The sequence below is a fragment of the Loxodonta africana genome, chromosome 9 (assembly GCF_030014295.1).
Source record: "Loxodonta africana isolate mLoxAfr1 chromosome 9, mLoxAfr1.hap2, whole genome shotgun sequence".
Lineage (NCBI taxonomy): Eukaryota > Metazoa > Chordata > Mammalia > Proboscidea > Elephantidae > Loxodonta > Loxodonta africana.
In genome coordinates, this window is record NC_087350.1 from 35,597,543 (window position 1) to 35,615,997 (window position 18,455).

An 18,455-nucleotide genomic window follows, 5' to 3' on the forward strand; every position below is an offset into this window, starting at 1 on the left:
AAAGCCAAAATAAAAAACAGCTGCTCACCTCTCTATTTTCCTTGTGACTAGTAGAATAAATAGACTCTACTTCTATGAGTCGGAATTGACTCAATGGCAGTGGGTTTGATTTTGGTTTACTTCTCTCAAGTAACGATCAGAAATGCCTCATATTCTTAAAATATTTATTCACAAAGGTACAGGTTTGGAATTTGTATTGATTTTTGTTGGCCTACTCTACAAATCTGCTCACTTGTTGAATCCAGTGGCTCTGAATACTTTTACTTGAGTTTCAAGATTGAGTCTCTTTTATAGGTAACTTGAGCTACTTCTCTTGCAGCCCATCTTCACTTGAAGAGTTTCCAACATGCTGTGGGTGTATTCTTTGCTTTTTATGCCTCAGCTTGGATTATTTCTTATGAAGTTGTCATTTACAGTCAGGTGTAGTAAATATCTTTTTTGGTACTTACTAATTTTTTTTTTTGTAATGTGTTTACCTGGTTTTGGTATCAGGGAGATGGCGGCTTCATAGAATGAGTTGGGTAGTATTCCGTCATTTTCTATACTTTGAAATACCTTTAGTAGTAGTGGTGTTATCTCTTCTCTGAAAGTTTGGTAGAACTCTGCAGTATAGCCATCCGGGCCAGGGCTTTTTTTTTAGGGGGGGGGCAGTTTTTTGATTTCCGTTTCAATCTCTTTTTTTGTTATGGGTCTATTTAGTTGTTCTACTTCTGATTGTGTTAGTTTAGGTAGGTAGTGTTTTTCCAGGAATTCATCCATTTCTTCTAGGTTTGCAAATTTGTTAGAGAACAATTTTTTGTAATAATCTGATATGATTCTTTTAATTTCAGTTGGGTCTGTTGTGATGTGGCCCTTCTCATTTCTTATTCAGGTTATCTGTTTCCTGTATTTCTTTAGTCAGTCTAGCCAATGGTTTATCAATTTTGTTAATTTTTTCAAAGAACCAGCTTTTGGCTTTGTTAATTCTTTCAATTGTTTTTCTGTTCTCTAATTCATTTAGTTCAGCTCTAATTTTTATTATTTGTTTTCTTCTGGTGCCTGATGGATTCTTTTGTTGCTCACTTTCTATTTGTTCAAGTTGTAGGGACATTTCTCTGATTTTGGCTCTTTCTTCTTTTTGTATGTGTGCATTTATTGATATAAATTGGCCTCTGAGCACTGCTTTTGCTGTGTCCCAGAGGTTTTGATAGGAAGTATTTTCATTCTTGTTGCATTCTATGAATTTCCTTATTCCCTCCTTAATGTCTTCTATAACCCAGTCTTTTTTCAGGAGGGTATTGTTCATTTTCCAAGTATTTGATTTCTTTTCCCTAGTTTTTCTGTTATTGATTTCTAGTTTTATTGCCTTGTGGTCTGAGAAGATGCTTTGTAATATTTCAATGTTTTGGATTCTGCAAAGGTTTGTTTTATGACCTAATATGTGGTCTATTCTAGAGAATGTTCCATGCGCGCTAGAAAAAAAAGTATACTTTGTAGCAGTTGGGTGGAGAGTTCTGTATAAGTCAATGAGGTCAAGTTGGTTGATCGTTGTAATTAGGTCTTCCGCGTCTCTATTGAGCTTCTTACTGGATGTCCTGTCCTTCTCCGAAAGTGGTGTGTTGAAGTCTCCTACTATAAATGTGGAGGTGTCTATCTCACTTTTCAGTTCTGTTAAAATTTGATTTATGTATCTTGCAGCCCTGTCATTGGGTGCATAAATATTTAATATGGTTGTATCTTCCTGATCAATTGTCCCTTTTATCATTATGTAGTGTCCTTCTTTATCCTTTGTGGTGGATTTAAGTTTAAAGTCCATTTTGTCAGAAATTAATATTGCTACTCCTCTTCTTTTTTGCTTATTGTTTGCTTGATATATTTTTTTCCATCCTTTGAATTTTAGTTTGTTTGTGTCTCTAAGTCTAAGGTGTGTCTCTTGTAGGCAGCGTATAGACGGATCGTGTTTCTTTATCCAGTCTGAGACTCTCTGTCTCTTTATTGGTGCACTTAGTCCATTTACATTCAGCGTAACTATAGATAAGTGTTCAGTGTTGTCATTTTGATGCCTTTTTATGTGTGTTGTTGACAATTTCATTTTTCCACTTACTTTTTTGTGCTGAGACGTTTTTCTTTGTAAATTGTGAGATCCTCATTTTCATAGTATTTGACTTTATGTTTGTTGAGTCGTTACGTTTTTCTTGGCTTTTATTTTTAGTTATGGAGTTCTTATACCTCTTTGTGGTTACCTCAATATTTACCCCTATTTTTCTAAGTAAAAACCTAACTTGTATTGTCCTATATCGCCTTGTATCCCTCTCCATATGGCAGTTCTATGCCACCTGTATTTAGTCCCTCTTTTTGATTAGTGTGATCTTTTACATATTGACTTCAATGATTCCCTGTTTTGAGCATTTTTTTTTTTAATTAATCTTAATTTGTTTTTGTGATTTCCCTATTTGAGTTGATGTCAGGATGTTCAGTTCTGTGACCTTGTGTTGTGCTGGTATCTGATATTATTGGTTTTCTGACCAAACAATTTCCTTTAGTATTTCTTGTAGCTTTGGTTTGGTTTTTGCAAATTCTCTAAGCTTGTGTTTATCTGTAAATATCTTAATTTCGCCTTCATATTTCAGAGAGAGTTTTGCTAGGTATATGATCCTTGGCTGGCAGTTTTTCTCCTTCAGTGCTCTGTATATGTCGTCCCATTGCCTTCTGGCCTGCATGGTTTCTGCTGAGTAGTCTGAACTTATTCTTATTGATTCTCCCTTGAAGGAAACCTTTCTTTTCTCCCTGGCTGCTTTTAAAATTTTCTCGTTATCTTTGGTTTTGGCAAGTTTGATGATAATATGTCTTGGTGTTTTTCTTTTTGGATCAATCTTAAATGGGGTTCGATGAGCATCTTGGATAGATATACTTTCATCTTTCATGATGTCAGGGAAGTTTTCTGTCAGCAGATCTTCAACTATTTTCTCTGTGTTTTCTGTCCTCCCTCCCTGTTCTGGGACTCCAATCACACACAAGTTATCCTTCTTGATAGAGTCCCACATGATTCTTAGGGTTTCTTCATTTTTTAAAATTCTTTTATCTGATTTTTTTTCAGCTATGTTGGTGTTAATTCCCTGGTCCTCCAGATTTCCCACTCTGCATTCTACTTGCTCGAGTCTGCTCCTCTGACTTCCTATTGCGTTGTCTAATTCTGTAATTTTATTGTTAATCTTTTGGATTTCTGCATGCTGTCTCTCTATGGATTCTTGCAACTTATTAATTTTTCCACTATGTTCTTGAATAATCTTTTTGACTTCTTCAACAGTTTTATCAGTGTGTTCCTTGGCTTTTTCTGCAGTTTGCCTTATTTCATTTCTGAGGTCATCCCTGATGTCTTGAAGCATTCTGTAAATTAGTTTTTTATATTCTTAACTGATAATTCCAGGATTTTATCTTCATTTGGAAAAGATTTTGATTCTTTTGTTTAGGGGGTTGTAGAAGCTGTCATGGTCTGCTTCTTTATGTGGTTTGATATCAACTGCTGTCTCCGAGCCATCACTAAGATATAGTAGTGATTTATTCTATAATTGCTCACTGAGTCTTATCTTGTTTTGTTTTCTTTCAATATACGTGGATGGGCTACTAGATTGTGCTGTCTTGTTTGTTGTAGCCCTTGACTTACTTATGACCTATTACCAGCTGGTTTGGGCTGTTGCCAGATATACATGCCTGAGTCTATTCACTATTCTTGAGTAGAATCTGATTTTGGGTCATCAAGTGTGTGCTGCACCCTAACACCTATCCACCTCGAGAAGTAGTGGCGATAGTTGTGTGCACCAGATTCTATTAGCAGCTGGGGTTCACACTCCAGAGGGGGCAGGATGCTGACAGGCTTCCCCCAAGTGTCAGTGAGGTGGGTGTGTCTCTATTCCTATAGCACCTTGGTGGGAGGGCTCTGCACCTGTACCTTAGGCCCCCAATGCAAGTACCTCTACTGATTGGTAGGTGTCACCCTCCTTAGACCCCTAAGGCAAGAGGCTAGGTGGTCTGGGGGGAGCTTCAGCTCTCAGTTCTCTGTTGTGGGTCAGTTAGGGCTCTGTTGAATAAGCAGAGATATCAGACCTGGGAAACTTGTTTTTCCAGTACATCCACTAAAAAACAATGCAGTCAGATCCCTATCAGAACTGCCTTTGCATCATAACAGCCACCTTGTTCCCTGTAAGGATGAAAGCCCAAGATATGGATCATATATGCTTGGCTGGAGCTGGTTCTGTGTTTTTAGTCCAGTTAGGGATGGATTTTTGGTCCCTGGGTTTTTTGTGGTTGCTTCTCTCAGGCCGGAAGAATGGGTTAGGAAAAGACCAAAAAAAAAAATAAATAAAAAATGGGAAAAGCAAAGCCTCGGAGCCAGAGCCGTTCTCCCTCTGGCTCAGGAAATTCCAATGTTAATGAAGCCGCCTGGGAAGGGGAGGGGAGGGTTCAGAAAAACAGCAGAGAGTAGCACCCCGGAATATAGCCAAAGTTGCTTATCTTGCTTGGGATGACTATTTTATCTGAGATTCCTGAGGGGCATGTCACCTATGTGTACTGGCTGTGTGGAGATTGTCCCCGAGGGTCTGGCCCGCTGAAGCAGCAGTCAGATCCTCCGCTGCCAGTCCAAAGCCCAGTGTCAAGGTTCCCCTGCTGGGACACTGCACTCCTGGCTCCAAAATCCGTCGCTGCCTCCCGGGGACTTCTTGTCTCACCAGCCGCATCGCCGTGCTGCCTCCGCGGACCGGCTGGGCCCCCTCCCAGGGTTAGTTCAGGGGAGTAGGGCTGCGCCCCGTGTTTGCACCGTGACCGGATGCCGTGCTCAGCTCCCTTGTGCCCAGTCCAAAGCCTGGCGCCAATGTTCCCCGGCTGGGACGCTGCACTCCCAGCTCCAAAACCAGTCACTGCCTCCTGGGGACTTCTCCTCCCACCAGCCGCTTTGCCACGCTGGACCGGCTGGGCCCCCTCCTGGGGTCAGTTCAGGGGGGTAGGGCTGTGCCCCGTGTTTGCGCCGTCACAAGTTGTTGTGTTCAGCTCCCCTGGGCCCAATCGTAAGCCCGGCGCCAAGGTTACCTGACTGGGATGCTGGCCCCAGGCTCCGAAAACAGTCGCTGCTTCCCCGTAGTTGTTCATTCTCCGTCTCTGTCACTCAGGTCAACTCTTTAAAACTGTGTTTGTTGTTCAGGGTTCATAGATTGTCACGTATGTGATCGATTCACTTGTTTTTCTGAGTCTTTGTTGCAAAAGGGATCAGAGGTAGCGTCTACCTAGTCAGCCATCTTGGACCCCCTCCTTGGTACTTACTAATTTAATGAGTCATCTTTCTCTAGCATCTCGTCTGATGTGCTTTTGCATTTATGGGGTATTTGTTGTAATATTTAAAAACATTCTGTAAATATTAAGACTAATTCATTATATTTATTTATGGCTAGCATCAGTTCTGATTGGTTTAGCATTCATTCTGATTCTTTAATACCTTTTTCAGATCAGTTGTTAAGTATTTTGACCATCACCCCTGGGTGTGTATGTATGTTTTCCTTCCTTCCTTCCTTCCTCTCTCCCTTCCTCCCTCCCTCCATCCGTACCTCCATCCATACCTCTCTCCATACCTCCATACCTTCTTTTCTTTCCTAAATTTGATAGTTTCATCTGGAGTACTCAGAATCCAAGATGGCAGGTCCATTCTAACCTCTGTAGAATCTGTGAGAAGTTATCCCTTGCAAAGCTGGGGTAAGGAGCCTTGGTGGTACAATGGTTAAGTGCCCTGCTGCTAACCAAAAGGTTAGTGGTTCAAACACACCCAGTGGTTCTGTGGGAGAAAGACCTGGCAATCTGTTTCTGTAAAGATTACAACCTAGGAAACCATGTGGGGAAGTTCTACTCTGTCACATGGAGTTGCTATGAGTCAAAAATCAACTTAACAGCACCTAAAAGTAACAACAAAACTGGGCTACTCAACTTGGCTAGAAGATTTGGCCCTTAAGTATAGACTATTTTTTTTTTTTTAAGTAAAAAGAAGAAATGTAGTGTCTACCTAACCCCTTGCAATGTCACTATATTCACAAGTTCTTAGTGGAGGACTGTTTGGAGCAGAGCACAGAGCAGTCACTTCAAATGGCCTGATCGACAGGTATTAATTACTTACAGAATAAACTGGGCAGGGATGAGTAGAACAGCACACATTGTCATCAGCCTAGGTTCCCCAAAGTTAGGCACCTGTCCAGAGGTTAGATCTTGTCCAAACACACCCAGTTCACATCTTGGGAGAAAAACACCTAAATTTCTGTCACCCCGGATTAAATACTAATTTGACAGTCATGTCTATGTGCCAAATAACATGTACAGAGAGCAGCTAGGGAAAGGGGTTATGAAAGGGGGCAATAAAAGGTAAAAGGGGGTAACAAAAGCGGAAGGCACCCTGTAGGCAAAGGACATCATTTATTGCCCCTGTTCAGGCTATTCTAGTTTTACTGAAACCAGGAAACAGCCCTTCCTCCTTTAGCCCACTAAGGTAGAACTCTGGCATTCTTCAGAGGGCAATCATCTTCCCCCAAAAGCACATACTTTACTTTGTGTCCACCGAAGCCCTGGTGGTATAGTGGTTAAGAGCTTGGATGGTAATCAAAAGGTCTGCAGTTCGAATCCACCAGCTACTCCTTGGAAATGCTATAGGGCAGCCCTACTCTGTCTTATAGGCTCACTATAAGTATGTACATTAAAACCAAAAAAAAGCCAAACTTGTTGCCATCAAGCCTATTCTGACTCATAGCAACCCTATAGGACAAAGTAGAACTGCTCCATAGGGTTTCCAAGGAGCCACTGATGAATTCGAACTGCTGACCTTTTGGTTAGCAGCCGTAGCTGTTAACCACTGTGCCATTAGCAGCTGGGGAGACGATGAGTGGGCAATTATAATTATAATATAATAATTATAATGTGCATCTAACATCCCTTTAGAAATAGGGTACGTACAATCATTATATGTGGAACATTCTTTTTGGCTTTATGAGTATTTAAGCCATTCACGTCTAGTTTAGTTTACTTGTTGAAGTGTTCAACGAAGGAACTTCTGTCTGTCTGTCTGTCTGTCTATCATCTATCTATCCACACACACCAATGTGTAAATATATTGGAAGTTTCTTACAGGTGGTAGAAAATAACATTTTAAGTGAATATAACTTCACTTTTGGCTCGCACAGGTTGTATTTTCTAGTTTCAAAGGAAGGATAAACTTTCACAAACATTTAAAGACTTTGCACATAGCTGGAGCATTCCACTAAGCAGCTGATCCTAAAGGGGGAGAATTGTAGAGAAAGAATTTCTTTCTCAAATGGCAATTAAATATGCTCTTAACATTAAAAAATGTAGTAAGTTCTCATGGTTCCCCTGAAAAATTAAATTTTGGCTCTAATATGAAACTATTTACCGCTGAGTTGACTCTGACTCATGGCAACCCATGTGTAGAACTGTGCTCCACAGGGTTTTCAGTGACTGATTTTCAGAAGTAGATTGCCAGGCCTTTCTTCTGAGGTACCTCCAGGTGGACTAGAACCTGTCTGTTAGTAGTCAAGCACATAAACCGTGTTAACTGCAATTTTGCGGGCCAGAGCCACCTGCCACAGATACCCAATTCCTAAGACAGGGGTGAGGTGAGTAGCAAGAGCTTTAATTTGTATCGATACACAGGAAACAGAGACGAATGATCTCCTCCAAAGCCTATCTCCCCCAAATGGAGACTGGCTCAAAGATTTTTAGGGCAAAATCACAGGTTTTAGGAACTTATGGAATGTCATTCTCTCCTGGGGTGGTTCCAGTGATCCTGGTCCCAAGGTATCATCTCATCTGCTCAGGGGGTGACTGGTCTCTTGAGGTGATTTCAGTGGTCATAAGACTTTCTTAGATCGTATCATTTGCTTTTACAGTCTGAAAAGGACGTGAGTCATGAGTAAAAATTCAGGAACAAAAAAGGAGCTGAGAGGTCAAGACTAAGTTTAGAAGAGAGATAAATGGTGTAGGTCCTATTCATGTCATGGTAGAGCAGCCTGTTCCAACTGTTTGCACCACCCAGGAATTCCTTGGCTGTAATATAATGGTCTTGTTTATAACAACTGCCCATCCAAGTGGCATGGACGTGGCCCTGCTGATTTACTAATTGAATGAATGTTTAATGACTACCTTCTGTGTGCCAGACAAGGAATGAAGTCCTGGGGTTACTGCATTTACTAAGGCAGATGTGACATCATTCAGGTTATTCATGAGGCCTCATCATTCCTCAGTTTAAAACGTTTCTTGAAAAAGCCTCAAATCTGTTCTGTTATGAGTGGATTGCAATAATAGTAACACATTTTCTTTTGTCTTTGAATTTAAGCAGTAGTTATTGATTATCTGCACTGGGTTTAGAATTTTGATGGGCAGGGAGGAGGGAGAGGAAGAAGCACTTTGGCAGGTAAGATTTCATAATGCTAATTAATATCAGGTAATTGATTAGGTGAAGAACATAATTTGCATTGTGTGTTTTGGGTGAAAACACCAAGAGAGGTGCAATGAAGACGCTGTTTTAGATAGAGTGTCTTTGTGCTTTGTCTTTGTGGTACACTGATGAGTGACAATGAATATAATGGAAGCTCTGCTGGTGACAGGAGAAATAAAGGCCATTTTTCTTGAGCTGAAGCTGAATAGAATCAGTTACTTCACTCATTCAGTGAGATTTTCTAAAATTCCTTATTGAAATTTCTAAGGGAAAATCACGTTGTGAAAAGTATAAATCTTTCTAGTTACTAACTCCTTGAAGAAAACCCTCGTGGTGTATTGGTTAAGTGCTACGGCTGCTAACCAAGAGGTCTGCAGTTCAAATCCACCAGGCGCTCCTTGGAAACTCTATGGGGCAGTTCTACTCTGTCCTATAGGATCGCTATGAGTCGGAATTGACTTGACGGCAGTGGGTTTGGTTTTTTTTTTTTTTTGGTAACTCCTTGAAAGAATGGCTTTAAAAAAAATCTTGGTAAAAATATATGTAAACAAAACATTTACCATTTCAACATTTTTTAAAAGTACATTTTAAAAGTGCATTTCAACATTTTTTAAAAGTACATGAATTATGTTTATCATGTTGTACAACCATCAACACTATTCGTTTCCAAATTTTTCTATCACTCCGACTTTTGGTGACATGAGCTTTCTTAGAAACAAATCATAGCGAGATGGCAGAGTGGATTAACCAACGGAAGAAGAAGGCTCTTCTCACTAAGGGTCAGTAGGTGAAGATTAGTAACTGGGGACTGTTTCCTGACTGAGGTAGTATCTGATCTGTGACTTGAAGAATGTGGAGAGAGGCAACAGCATTCAGTGGGAAGGAAGACTGCACGTAGGGGCACTTAGGTGGAAGAAGGCAAGGCATATAAAACAGTGCCAAGTTATATGGTTTGGCTGAAGCCTAGGTTATGGGGGGTGGGCATAACTTGAGAGGTATTTGTAGGAATAGCTGGAAAAGTAGATTGAGGCTCAGTCATGGAGACTGTTGTATGTTTTACGAAGGAGTATAGTTTTTATTTTGTAAATCATGCAGAGCCAATTAAGGTATATGGCCAGAGTAGCAAGGTGACCTACTAGGAAAATTATTTTGCCTCCTGTGTATGGGATGATTTAGGAAGACAAGGTGGAAGAAGGGAGGGCATCGGCTAGTGTAACAGTTTGGGTGAGAAGTAATAAGGGCTTAGCTAGGGAAAGTAGCAAAGGAAATGATGAGGAAAAGACAGATTTTAAGAGCAGAGACAAGTAGGGTCTGAACGTTGGACATGGGTGACAGGGTGTTAGCAAAGATGGCTGAGAGATTGATGGGGAAAATGAGGCCACCTTGAAGGGACACAGGGGCAACTGGAAAAGGAGCAGATTTGGAATGGGAAAGATGAGTTTAGTCTGAGACGAGTTGTTAGATCACAGTGAAAAATATTAAGAAACTTGAATAATGAAATCTATATTACCAAAGCATCATTAAACAGGAAAGATGTAATGCAATGGAAAATAGGCATGAACTGTAGTAGAGTTGAGTGTTGTCATTTTACTTTTATTTTGTGTGCCTGCTGATATCAGATTCCTGGAGGGAGGGAGAGAGAGAGAACAACCTGTGAATGGAATACACGTTTGCTAAGATAAGTATTTTTGCTGCTTCCTTCTTTTAAGGGAAAAAAGAAAAGTCCTGAATCTGAATTTCTATTTCCACATTGTCTTCATCATGGAGTTGGTGTCTTTGAATGAAGCTCAGAATTGGGCTCAATTAACACTTTATAATCTATACCAAACTATCGGGAATAACCAAGAGCTAATGAAACACTCCTAGAGAAAGCAATAAAGAAGTTATTTGATAACAAGGTTATTTAATAACAAGTTATTTAAATTACTTTCTGGAGTCTTTCTGAAGTTGTATAGATGTCATTAAGATGACTTTTCTAATAGGCTTTAAGCTATTTTAACTCTAGGCTGGCTCAGACCTGTTAGGAATGGGGTCACTTCCTACGCCTCTAAGTCACAACCCCAATCCCACTGCCCGATGTGATGCGAATGACTGAACAATCAATTAGGCACTGCAGATAACCCATCTAGATGCCTGAGGCCACAAAAATCACATTTTCCTGAAACTAGATGGACAATTCAAGCAAAATATGATTCACCCCTTGGCTTGAAAAATCTTGCTGATCTGACATTATTAGATAGAAACGTTTTGTGGATAGGCTAAAGAAATGTACTAGTCTGAGGGATAGCAGAGTACATTTCCCTTATTTTCTTTTAATACTACTTTTCAAAAATTACAAAAGCAATAGATTTTCCATTAAAAAATTAAAACCACGCAGAAATCTATCAAGTAGAGCAAAATCTCTTTTGCTTTCCTTTAACCACCCTTAAATTCCCCCTTCTCAAAGGTAACAGGCAACGAGACCAGTTTTTTTTTTTTTTCTTTCTTTTTTGTTTTCTCCTTTTAAATTAACTTCTCTGTGGTCACTCATGTAGTTGTATTCATGCAGCCTCTGCTCATCCCAAAGCTACTCATTGCACATTACCTACAAGGGTTAAGCTGTCTGACACATAATGTGAAGTTAGAGGGCACAGCCCACAAGACCACCCTCCCTTCTGGCACCAATTGTAAATTCTACTCTTAGATTTGATAATTTGCTAGAAGGGCTCACAGAACTCACTGAAAACTGTTTTTCGCATGGATATGATTTATTATAGCTAAGGGATACAGATTAAAATCAGACAAGGGATGAGGCATATGGGGCAGAGTCTAGGAAAGTTCCAAACGTAGAACTTCCAGTTGTCCTCTTCCTGTGGAGTGGAGTGGAGGACAGTATTACATTCTCGGTATTGATGTGTGATGTTGTGCACAGAGTATTGCCAACCAGGGAAGTTCATCTGATCCTTGGTGTCAAGTCTTTACTGGAGCTCCGTGGTTGACTTCCAGTATGGCTGACATCAGTTTCCAGTCCCTTCAGAGGTATCAGTTCCTTTGATACCATGTGCCTCAAATTCTCCACCATAAAGCACATTGTTAGACTTCCTGGTGTAGTCCAAGGCCCCCAGGTAAACAAAGACACTCTTATCAGGCAGGACACTCCTAGGGTTTAGAAATTATCTACCTAGAAGATGAGAATTCTACCACTGAACCACTACTTCCCTTTAGTAAAGAATTTAACTCCATCCAAAGAGAGGTCTGGCTTTTGCTTTTGGCCCTTGGGAGGTAATTTTTTTTTTTTTTTTTTTAAGGTAGAAGATCTCAGTTTGATTCTCAGCCAGTGCACCTCAAGCGCGGCCACTAGCCATCTGTTAGTGGAGGGTTCTGTCTTGCTATAGATGCTGAACACGTTTCAGTAGAGCTTCCAGACTATGAAGAAAGACCTGGTGATTTACTTCCAAAAATCAGCCAGTGAAAACCTTATGGGTCACAACAGTGCCATCCTTTTGTGCCCAGGGTGTCCGTGAGTCAGGGGCCAACTGGATGGCAACTAACAAATTCTTTCCTACCACACACATAAGTTTTTTGTTATGGAAAATTTGATTCTTTCCCTAGAAAAATGCACGTGCAAAGAAAACTTACATATAGTGGCAAGAGGCTCAAAGAACTCTGGAAGCTCACAGAGTCCACTGACTAAAGGTAGAGAACGTCTGCTATAAACAAGTGGGGGAACTGTCAAAAGCTACAGTCCCACCATTAATGCTGTGCCTGGCTTTCCTATGACTCTGAAAAAATGCATCATCAGTTGGTGTTGGTTTTTTTCTTCTGTATTATGGAAATAGTTGTATCATTCATTATTGATTTCACTGGGATTTTATGACTATCAGTAGGTTCCAAAATTACTGATAAAGGAGATTAAACAGAACAGGGACCACTTTTAAATCTTGAGGATTACTCTTACTTTGATTAGGTTTGCTTTTTGGAGATTCAGGTTACAATTCAGAAATACCTTGTGCTTCTTACCTAGTCGAAGATTTATATAATACATGAAATTTTCTCTCCCTTCAAGGCTAAGAGTCTAATTTGGCTGGTGGGTGCTCAGTTCATTTGTAATATTTATTATATTTCTGAATGTTTGTACCTGTCCATATTTAAGCCCCTGACAATAAAAGATTATTTTGTTTATTTTGCAGAAAGACTGTGATGTAGAAAGGGGCAAAGATGAGAAACTAGGTGAAAATCAACACTTAGATTTAAAGAGTGAACCCAAAAGCCTCCCATGGACGAGGAAGGTCTACGAGTTCTACAGTGCTCCGATTGTCAAGTTTTGGTTTCATACGGTTGGTCTCATTGCAACAATTATATACAGTGTTAATTATGGTTAATGATAATGTTGGTAATGATATCATTAATTTGCCAATTTGTGATTAAAAATGTAGAGGCAAAGTAAAAAGAAAAAAAACTGGGGAGGATGAGAAAGGACGTAGAAAAGAGGATCAGAGGAAGAAGCAGAAAGTTTAGAGGGGAAGACCTCCTATTTTGAGAGTGAAAGAACAAGCATTTTCTTCATTTTCTTTCTCGGAGTGCTTAGAGTTCGCCCAGCTGGGACTGAGCATTTGAAGTTTTGTGGAACAACACAATTAACAAGTGTTTGAGGATTAAGCAGTAGGTGGGTGGATTCTTTTCCCAGCTTGGGCAAGAAAGCAGCGGTTGAATCAACTTTTTTGTTGTAGGAATAATGTGTTGTATATATGATAATGCAAGCATTTGCTTTTGAGGACAGTAAAACTTTTAGAGGTCTAATTGTATGAACGAATATTAAATCTCTTATGGACAGTAGAGTTACAGAGAAAGCCTGCACTGTGCTTTAAATGTTTTGGGTGCTTTTTGCATTTATTTAAGAAGCATTTATTTTCCTGATGCTTATCTACACTTAAGTTGCTGATGGCCAAGATTTTGTATTTCTAAAACATCTAAAGTGTGAATATAGAGGGATATTTATCTATATGTGTTAATATTCACTTGATCAACTGTACACTTATTTCATACACATATTTGCTAAGCACATAGCTCTGAATTCAAAAATCTGTTTTCAAAAATCAGATCTAACTTCGTATAATGAGGTTTCAGCACTTTCGTAAATATGCAGCTGAATATCCAGAGACTCTGATGGTAGCTCCGAAAGAATTTTAACCACGTCACATCACTGAGGAAGAAGTATTTAAGTATTTCTTTCCTTAGGGATTTCCAGTGCATGAACTTTTAGAGAGAGGTGCAAAGCTAAGCAACAGAACAGAGCGAGCCAGATCGACCCTCCCTAACACAGGGTGTTAGCAGGGAGCACAGGCATCTGGGGGTACGGTGGTTAGTGCTGGGGCTGTTGACTCAAAAGTCAGCAGTTCGAATCCACCAGCTTCTTCTTGGAAACTCTATGGGGCAGTTCTACTCTGTCCTATGGGGTCACTATGAGTTGGAATTGACTTGATGGCAACAGGTTTTTTTTTTTTTTTCTGATCCCATTGTTAGAATATAGCATGTGTGCTTTATTGAAGCAGTGTCTTGTATAAATATACTAGTGATGAAAAAGCAAAAATATAAACATTTTTGGATCAAGTTTTTAAGAATTGGAAATATTCCAATATTTACAGTGTTTTTGTGAAGCTTAATTTTATCTAGATATGAACACCTAGTAGGTTGCTTGTAACCTTGCTGTCGAGTCGATTCTGACTCATAGTAACCCTAGAGAACAGAGTAGAATTGCCCCATAGGATTTCCAATGCTGTAATCTTTATGGAGGCAGACTGCCATGTTTTTCTCCTGTGGAGAGACTGGTAGGTTTGAACCGCTGACCTTCTGGTTAGCAACCAAGCACTACACCTCTGAGCCACCAGGACTTCTTGGATGAGTGAACAGATCAGCTTAAAACAGTCTTTAGTAACCTAACTTGTTCACAAGTAAAGGAATTTTGGCTTGGTTATCAAGGAGATCATTTGTTGAATAAGTTTGTGGTCTTTGCTTAGACATGTGTCACATTCACATAGTTAGACATTATCTGTATTGGAAAGAAAGCATTATGGCTGAAGATCACATAAGGTTCAAGCCATACAGTAGTTTTTACTGAGCAATTACTACTATCTTTAAGATACACTATTCTGTGCTGGTGAGGTGAGAAGCAGAGAGCGGCAAACATAGATCCTGTCCTCAAACAACTTATGGTCTAGTAGTGGAGAATGTTTATATATATAATGATTCTAATATAAGGCAGGGAATCACAAAATGTAAATAATGAAAGAAGTGTGGAAAAATGGATGAAAGTCTTAAGGCACACCTCAGAGTACAAGTTAGGGCATCACTTGTATTGTCACCATGAAAACAGAAAAATGTAAAAATGGACTGCTTGACAGAACAAACTTGTTTAAATTATGTGTCAGGAGTCATCAAAATTACTCAGACTGTGAGACATAGGCCAAGAGAAGTACAGGATTAATGAAATGGATGTTAACTTTCTTATTTGCTTCCCTACTCCAGCTCCTTAATTCATAGGCTGTAATATCTACTGTGATTGCCTGAAATGCCATCAATTGTATGTAATAACATTATTATATAATCAGAAACAGCTAAAGCCATTCCCTGTGTTATCTGTGCAGAACTAAAGTTATCAAGAAGCAGACTTCTCAAACTTAGAGTTCAAAAAGTTATGACAAATAGGCTCATGGTTAAAATAACATGATTCTTGTGAGGCTGGACACACACACACACACATACACACACACACACACAAGCACACCTTTCTCTCTACTGATCTGGGTTTTTTAACACGAGGGTGGATCAGTGAGTCCTACGTGTTATCTGAAGCTATTTAAAGGAATGCACCGTGTCATGCGTCGTTGGTGATAATGCAAATTGGTGATGCCTTTCTGGTGACACTTTAGCAATATGTGTCACAGTTTTAAATGTGTGTATCCGGCTACTCTACTTCTGAGAATATATCTTAAGAAGATAAGAAAATGAGACAAGATTACAAAACTATTAATCACTATGTATATGTGTGTGTGTGTGTGTACTGTGTTTTAATTCTTTGAGAGATTAAAAATCTAGGTATTATATACACAGTTAGTAATTAAACAAACATTTGTCAAATGTCTACCTTGTGTCAGGCAGAGTGCTGAGTGCTGAAAAAAAAATAGCATCCAACAGTCTTTAATTACAAAGGCTTCACAGTTGGACAAAGTTTTTCTCTTAACCAGCATTTTTTAATCAACATAAAATTTCCGACGATAGTTATATTTGAAAATATGCACCTACTGAGACTGCTCGCCTGGCACACTTGGCACAGGCATTTTCTATGTTTAAAATGGAGGGGAAGGCCTGTGATTCCTCCTTGGCTTATGGTTAGCCTACCAGTGTCCATGTTGGTCTCTGGACATTCTGGTCAGGAGTTAACAGGATGAGGCAATAATCTTCATTCCTGCCGTTAAATTCCAGGCTAGAAATCCATGAATTCTTATGCTTTCCTTGCTGTTAGATTGTCCATAACCTGAGGGTGGTCCTAGTTATATTTTCATGTAATCGCATCGAAGTGCATGTGTGTGTTTCTGCTCAGTTTGCAGTGTCTGCTTGGTATTCTCCATTATTACTTTTACTCACGTCCAGGGAATGTGTATATATCTCCCTCACAGATGGCTTATTTGGCATTCCTCATGCTGTTCACTTACACTGTGTTGGTAGAGATGCAGCCCCAGCCCAGCATGCAAGAGTGGCTTGTTATCATTTACATCTTCACCAATGCCATTGAGAAAGTCAGGGAGGTGAGTTGTCCCCGATGAAAATCAACAGATCAAGGGTGGGGGTGAGACTGGAAGTGCCGACCCTGATTTGCGTGATGATGTTGTTAGTTGCCGGGGAACTGACTCCAGCTTCTGACGACACGAAGTACAACAGAATGAAATGTTGCCTGGCCATACACCATCTTCACCATCATCGGTATGCTTGAGTCCATTGCATGATACAGGAAAGTTATTTGGGGGAAAATCCCGGATCTCAGCTCTTTATTCTTGCCAAATGTCATCTGCTGGTAGCTGTTCTTTGGAAGCAGCTTAGACAATATCTTAGTTTATTAGTAGTCTATCAGTCATCTTCAAAGAAGACGTCTTAATATGCTTATCAGTCCTGAAGTGATATGTGATGTCATCTAATTATTAGTAGACCGTCCAACTATTTGATTTCCGAGAAGCGTTCTTTTGACGGATTTATAACTTAGCATTACTGTATTGTCAGTTTCCTCTCACAGAATGGCACACAAATGGCCCAAGTTGTGCAATATATAAAAAGTTCATTTACAGCTCTTGAAAGATCCTGCAAAACACGTTTGAAAATGGAAACTGAAGATCCCTTTAATGCAAGTCACCTGAGAAACAAAACAAAACTCTCATTTCTAGTTTGCGATGTGTCACTTAAAAAAAAAAAAGAACTAACATTCCCATGCAATAATTGCAGTCACATACAATTATGACTTAAACTGCTTTAGATGTGAACGTAGATGTCTTTCTGTGTCTATGTGCGTGTGTACATTTATTTTGTCCTAGAGCTAACTGTGACCAACATTATGTGCTAAGTAAATACAGTCTTACTGTTATAACTATATTGCCTGCTACTTACTATTGTGGACTTCATAGATTAGAGAATACAATTCAGAAGGGAATTATTATCCAAATTCTGCCATTTCTTAGTGCTTCAGAGAAAATAGGCTTATTACTTTTACATTTCAATTTGTCTGATATTTTGCAGGGATAATTTCTTACAATAGTGAGTTCTAATATCATGTTCTTAGTAATTGGTCAACAATTCACTAGATAGCAGTATTAGGGCTAAAAAAAAAAAAAAAAAAAAACCAAACCCACTGCCGTTGAGTTGATTCTGACTCATAGCGACCCTACAGGACAGAGTAGAACTGCCCCATAGAGTTTCCAAGGAGCACCTGGTGGATTTGAACTGCCGACCCTTTAGTTAGCAGCCATAGCACTTAACCACTACGCCACCAGGGTTTCCAATATCAGGGCTAGGTTACAAAATTCCTTGGTTTCCTTCTTTGCATTCTCTGCTATGCCTCATGAGATGGTTCATTGCAATACTGAAAGTTTTAAAATGTCTTGGTGCTCCCCTTTTGTAGTTTAGGATTAATTAAAAGTAGAAAAACTACGTTTTTGTTTGGACTTCTGACTGACTTTTCAAGTGGCTGGCTGGCATTAATGGTGGCATTAAAATATATTTGTAGAATTATTTAAATATTGATTACCTGAGGATAAGCAAAGCCTCTAAAATCTCCGTGTAATCTAAGGTTTGGCAGAATTCAAATTGCTCTTTTAATGAAGGGTTGATGTTATTGAAGAAGACAATATTGCTGAAACTCTTAGGTTTTACCCCATCCTTTACATTTCTCTCTTTCTTTCTTCTTTTAGGTCTGGATTTCAGAGCCTGGGAAGTTTACTCAAAAGGTGAAGGTATGGATTAGTGAGTACTGGAACATAATGGAAACTGTGGCTATTGTCCTGTTTTCAGTTGGTTTCGGCCTTCGATTGGGTGACCCTCCTTTTCACACAGCGGGAAGACTTATCTACTGCCTAGACATCATATTCTGGTACACGAAACTCCTGGACTTCCTTGCCGTGAATCAACATGCGGGTCCGTATCTGACCATGATTGCAAAAATGGTAAGTGCAGTCTCATTTTATATTCTTATGTGCTTTTCAGTGGTTGTACCTAATATGGTTAACATCCAATAATTTAACTTTTTTTTTTAAGGCCAGGTTAATATGGAATTCAGGGGCAGTGGTGGTTTAGTGGTAGAATTCTTGCCTTCTGTACATGAGCCCCGGGTTCGATTCCTGGCCAAATGTACCTCAAGCACAGCCACCACCTATCTGTCTGTGGAGGCCTGTGTGTTGCTGTGATGCTGAACAGGGTTCAATGGAGCTTCCAGACTAAGATGGACTAGGAAGAAAGGCCTGACAGTCTACTT

At 39.6% G+C, this 18,455-nt stretch overlaps 1 protein-coding gene across 2 annotated transcripts in view; it reads left to right on the forward strand.

Moving 5' to 3' along the window:
• The window catches only part of TRPM6 (transient receptor potential cation channel subfamily M member 6), a 195,589-nt gene that overhangs the window by 120,239 nt on the left and 56,895 nt on the right, over nt 1-18,455 (forward strand). For both annotated transcript variants that reach the window (XM_023544743.2, XM_010587507.3), the window contains exons 19-21: nt 12,631-12,777; nt 16,117-16,245; nt 17,896-18,147. In XM_023544743.2, coding sequence (XP_023400511.1) covers nt 12,631-12,777; nt 16,117-16,245; nt 17,896-18,147 — 528 coding nt within the window. The remainder of the gene's footprint in view (nt 1-12,630; nt 12,778-16,116; nt 16,246-17,895; nt 18,148-18,455) is intronic.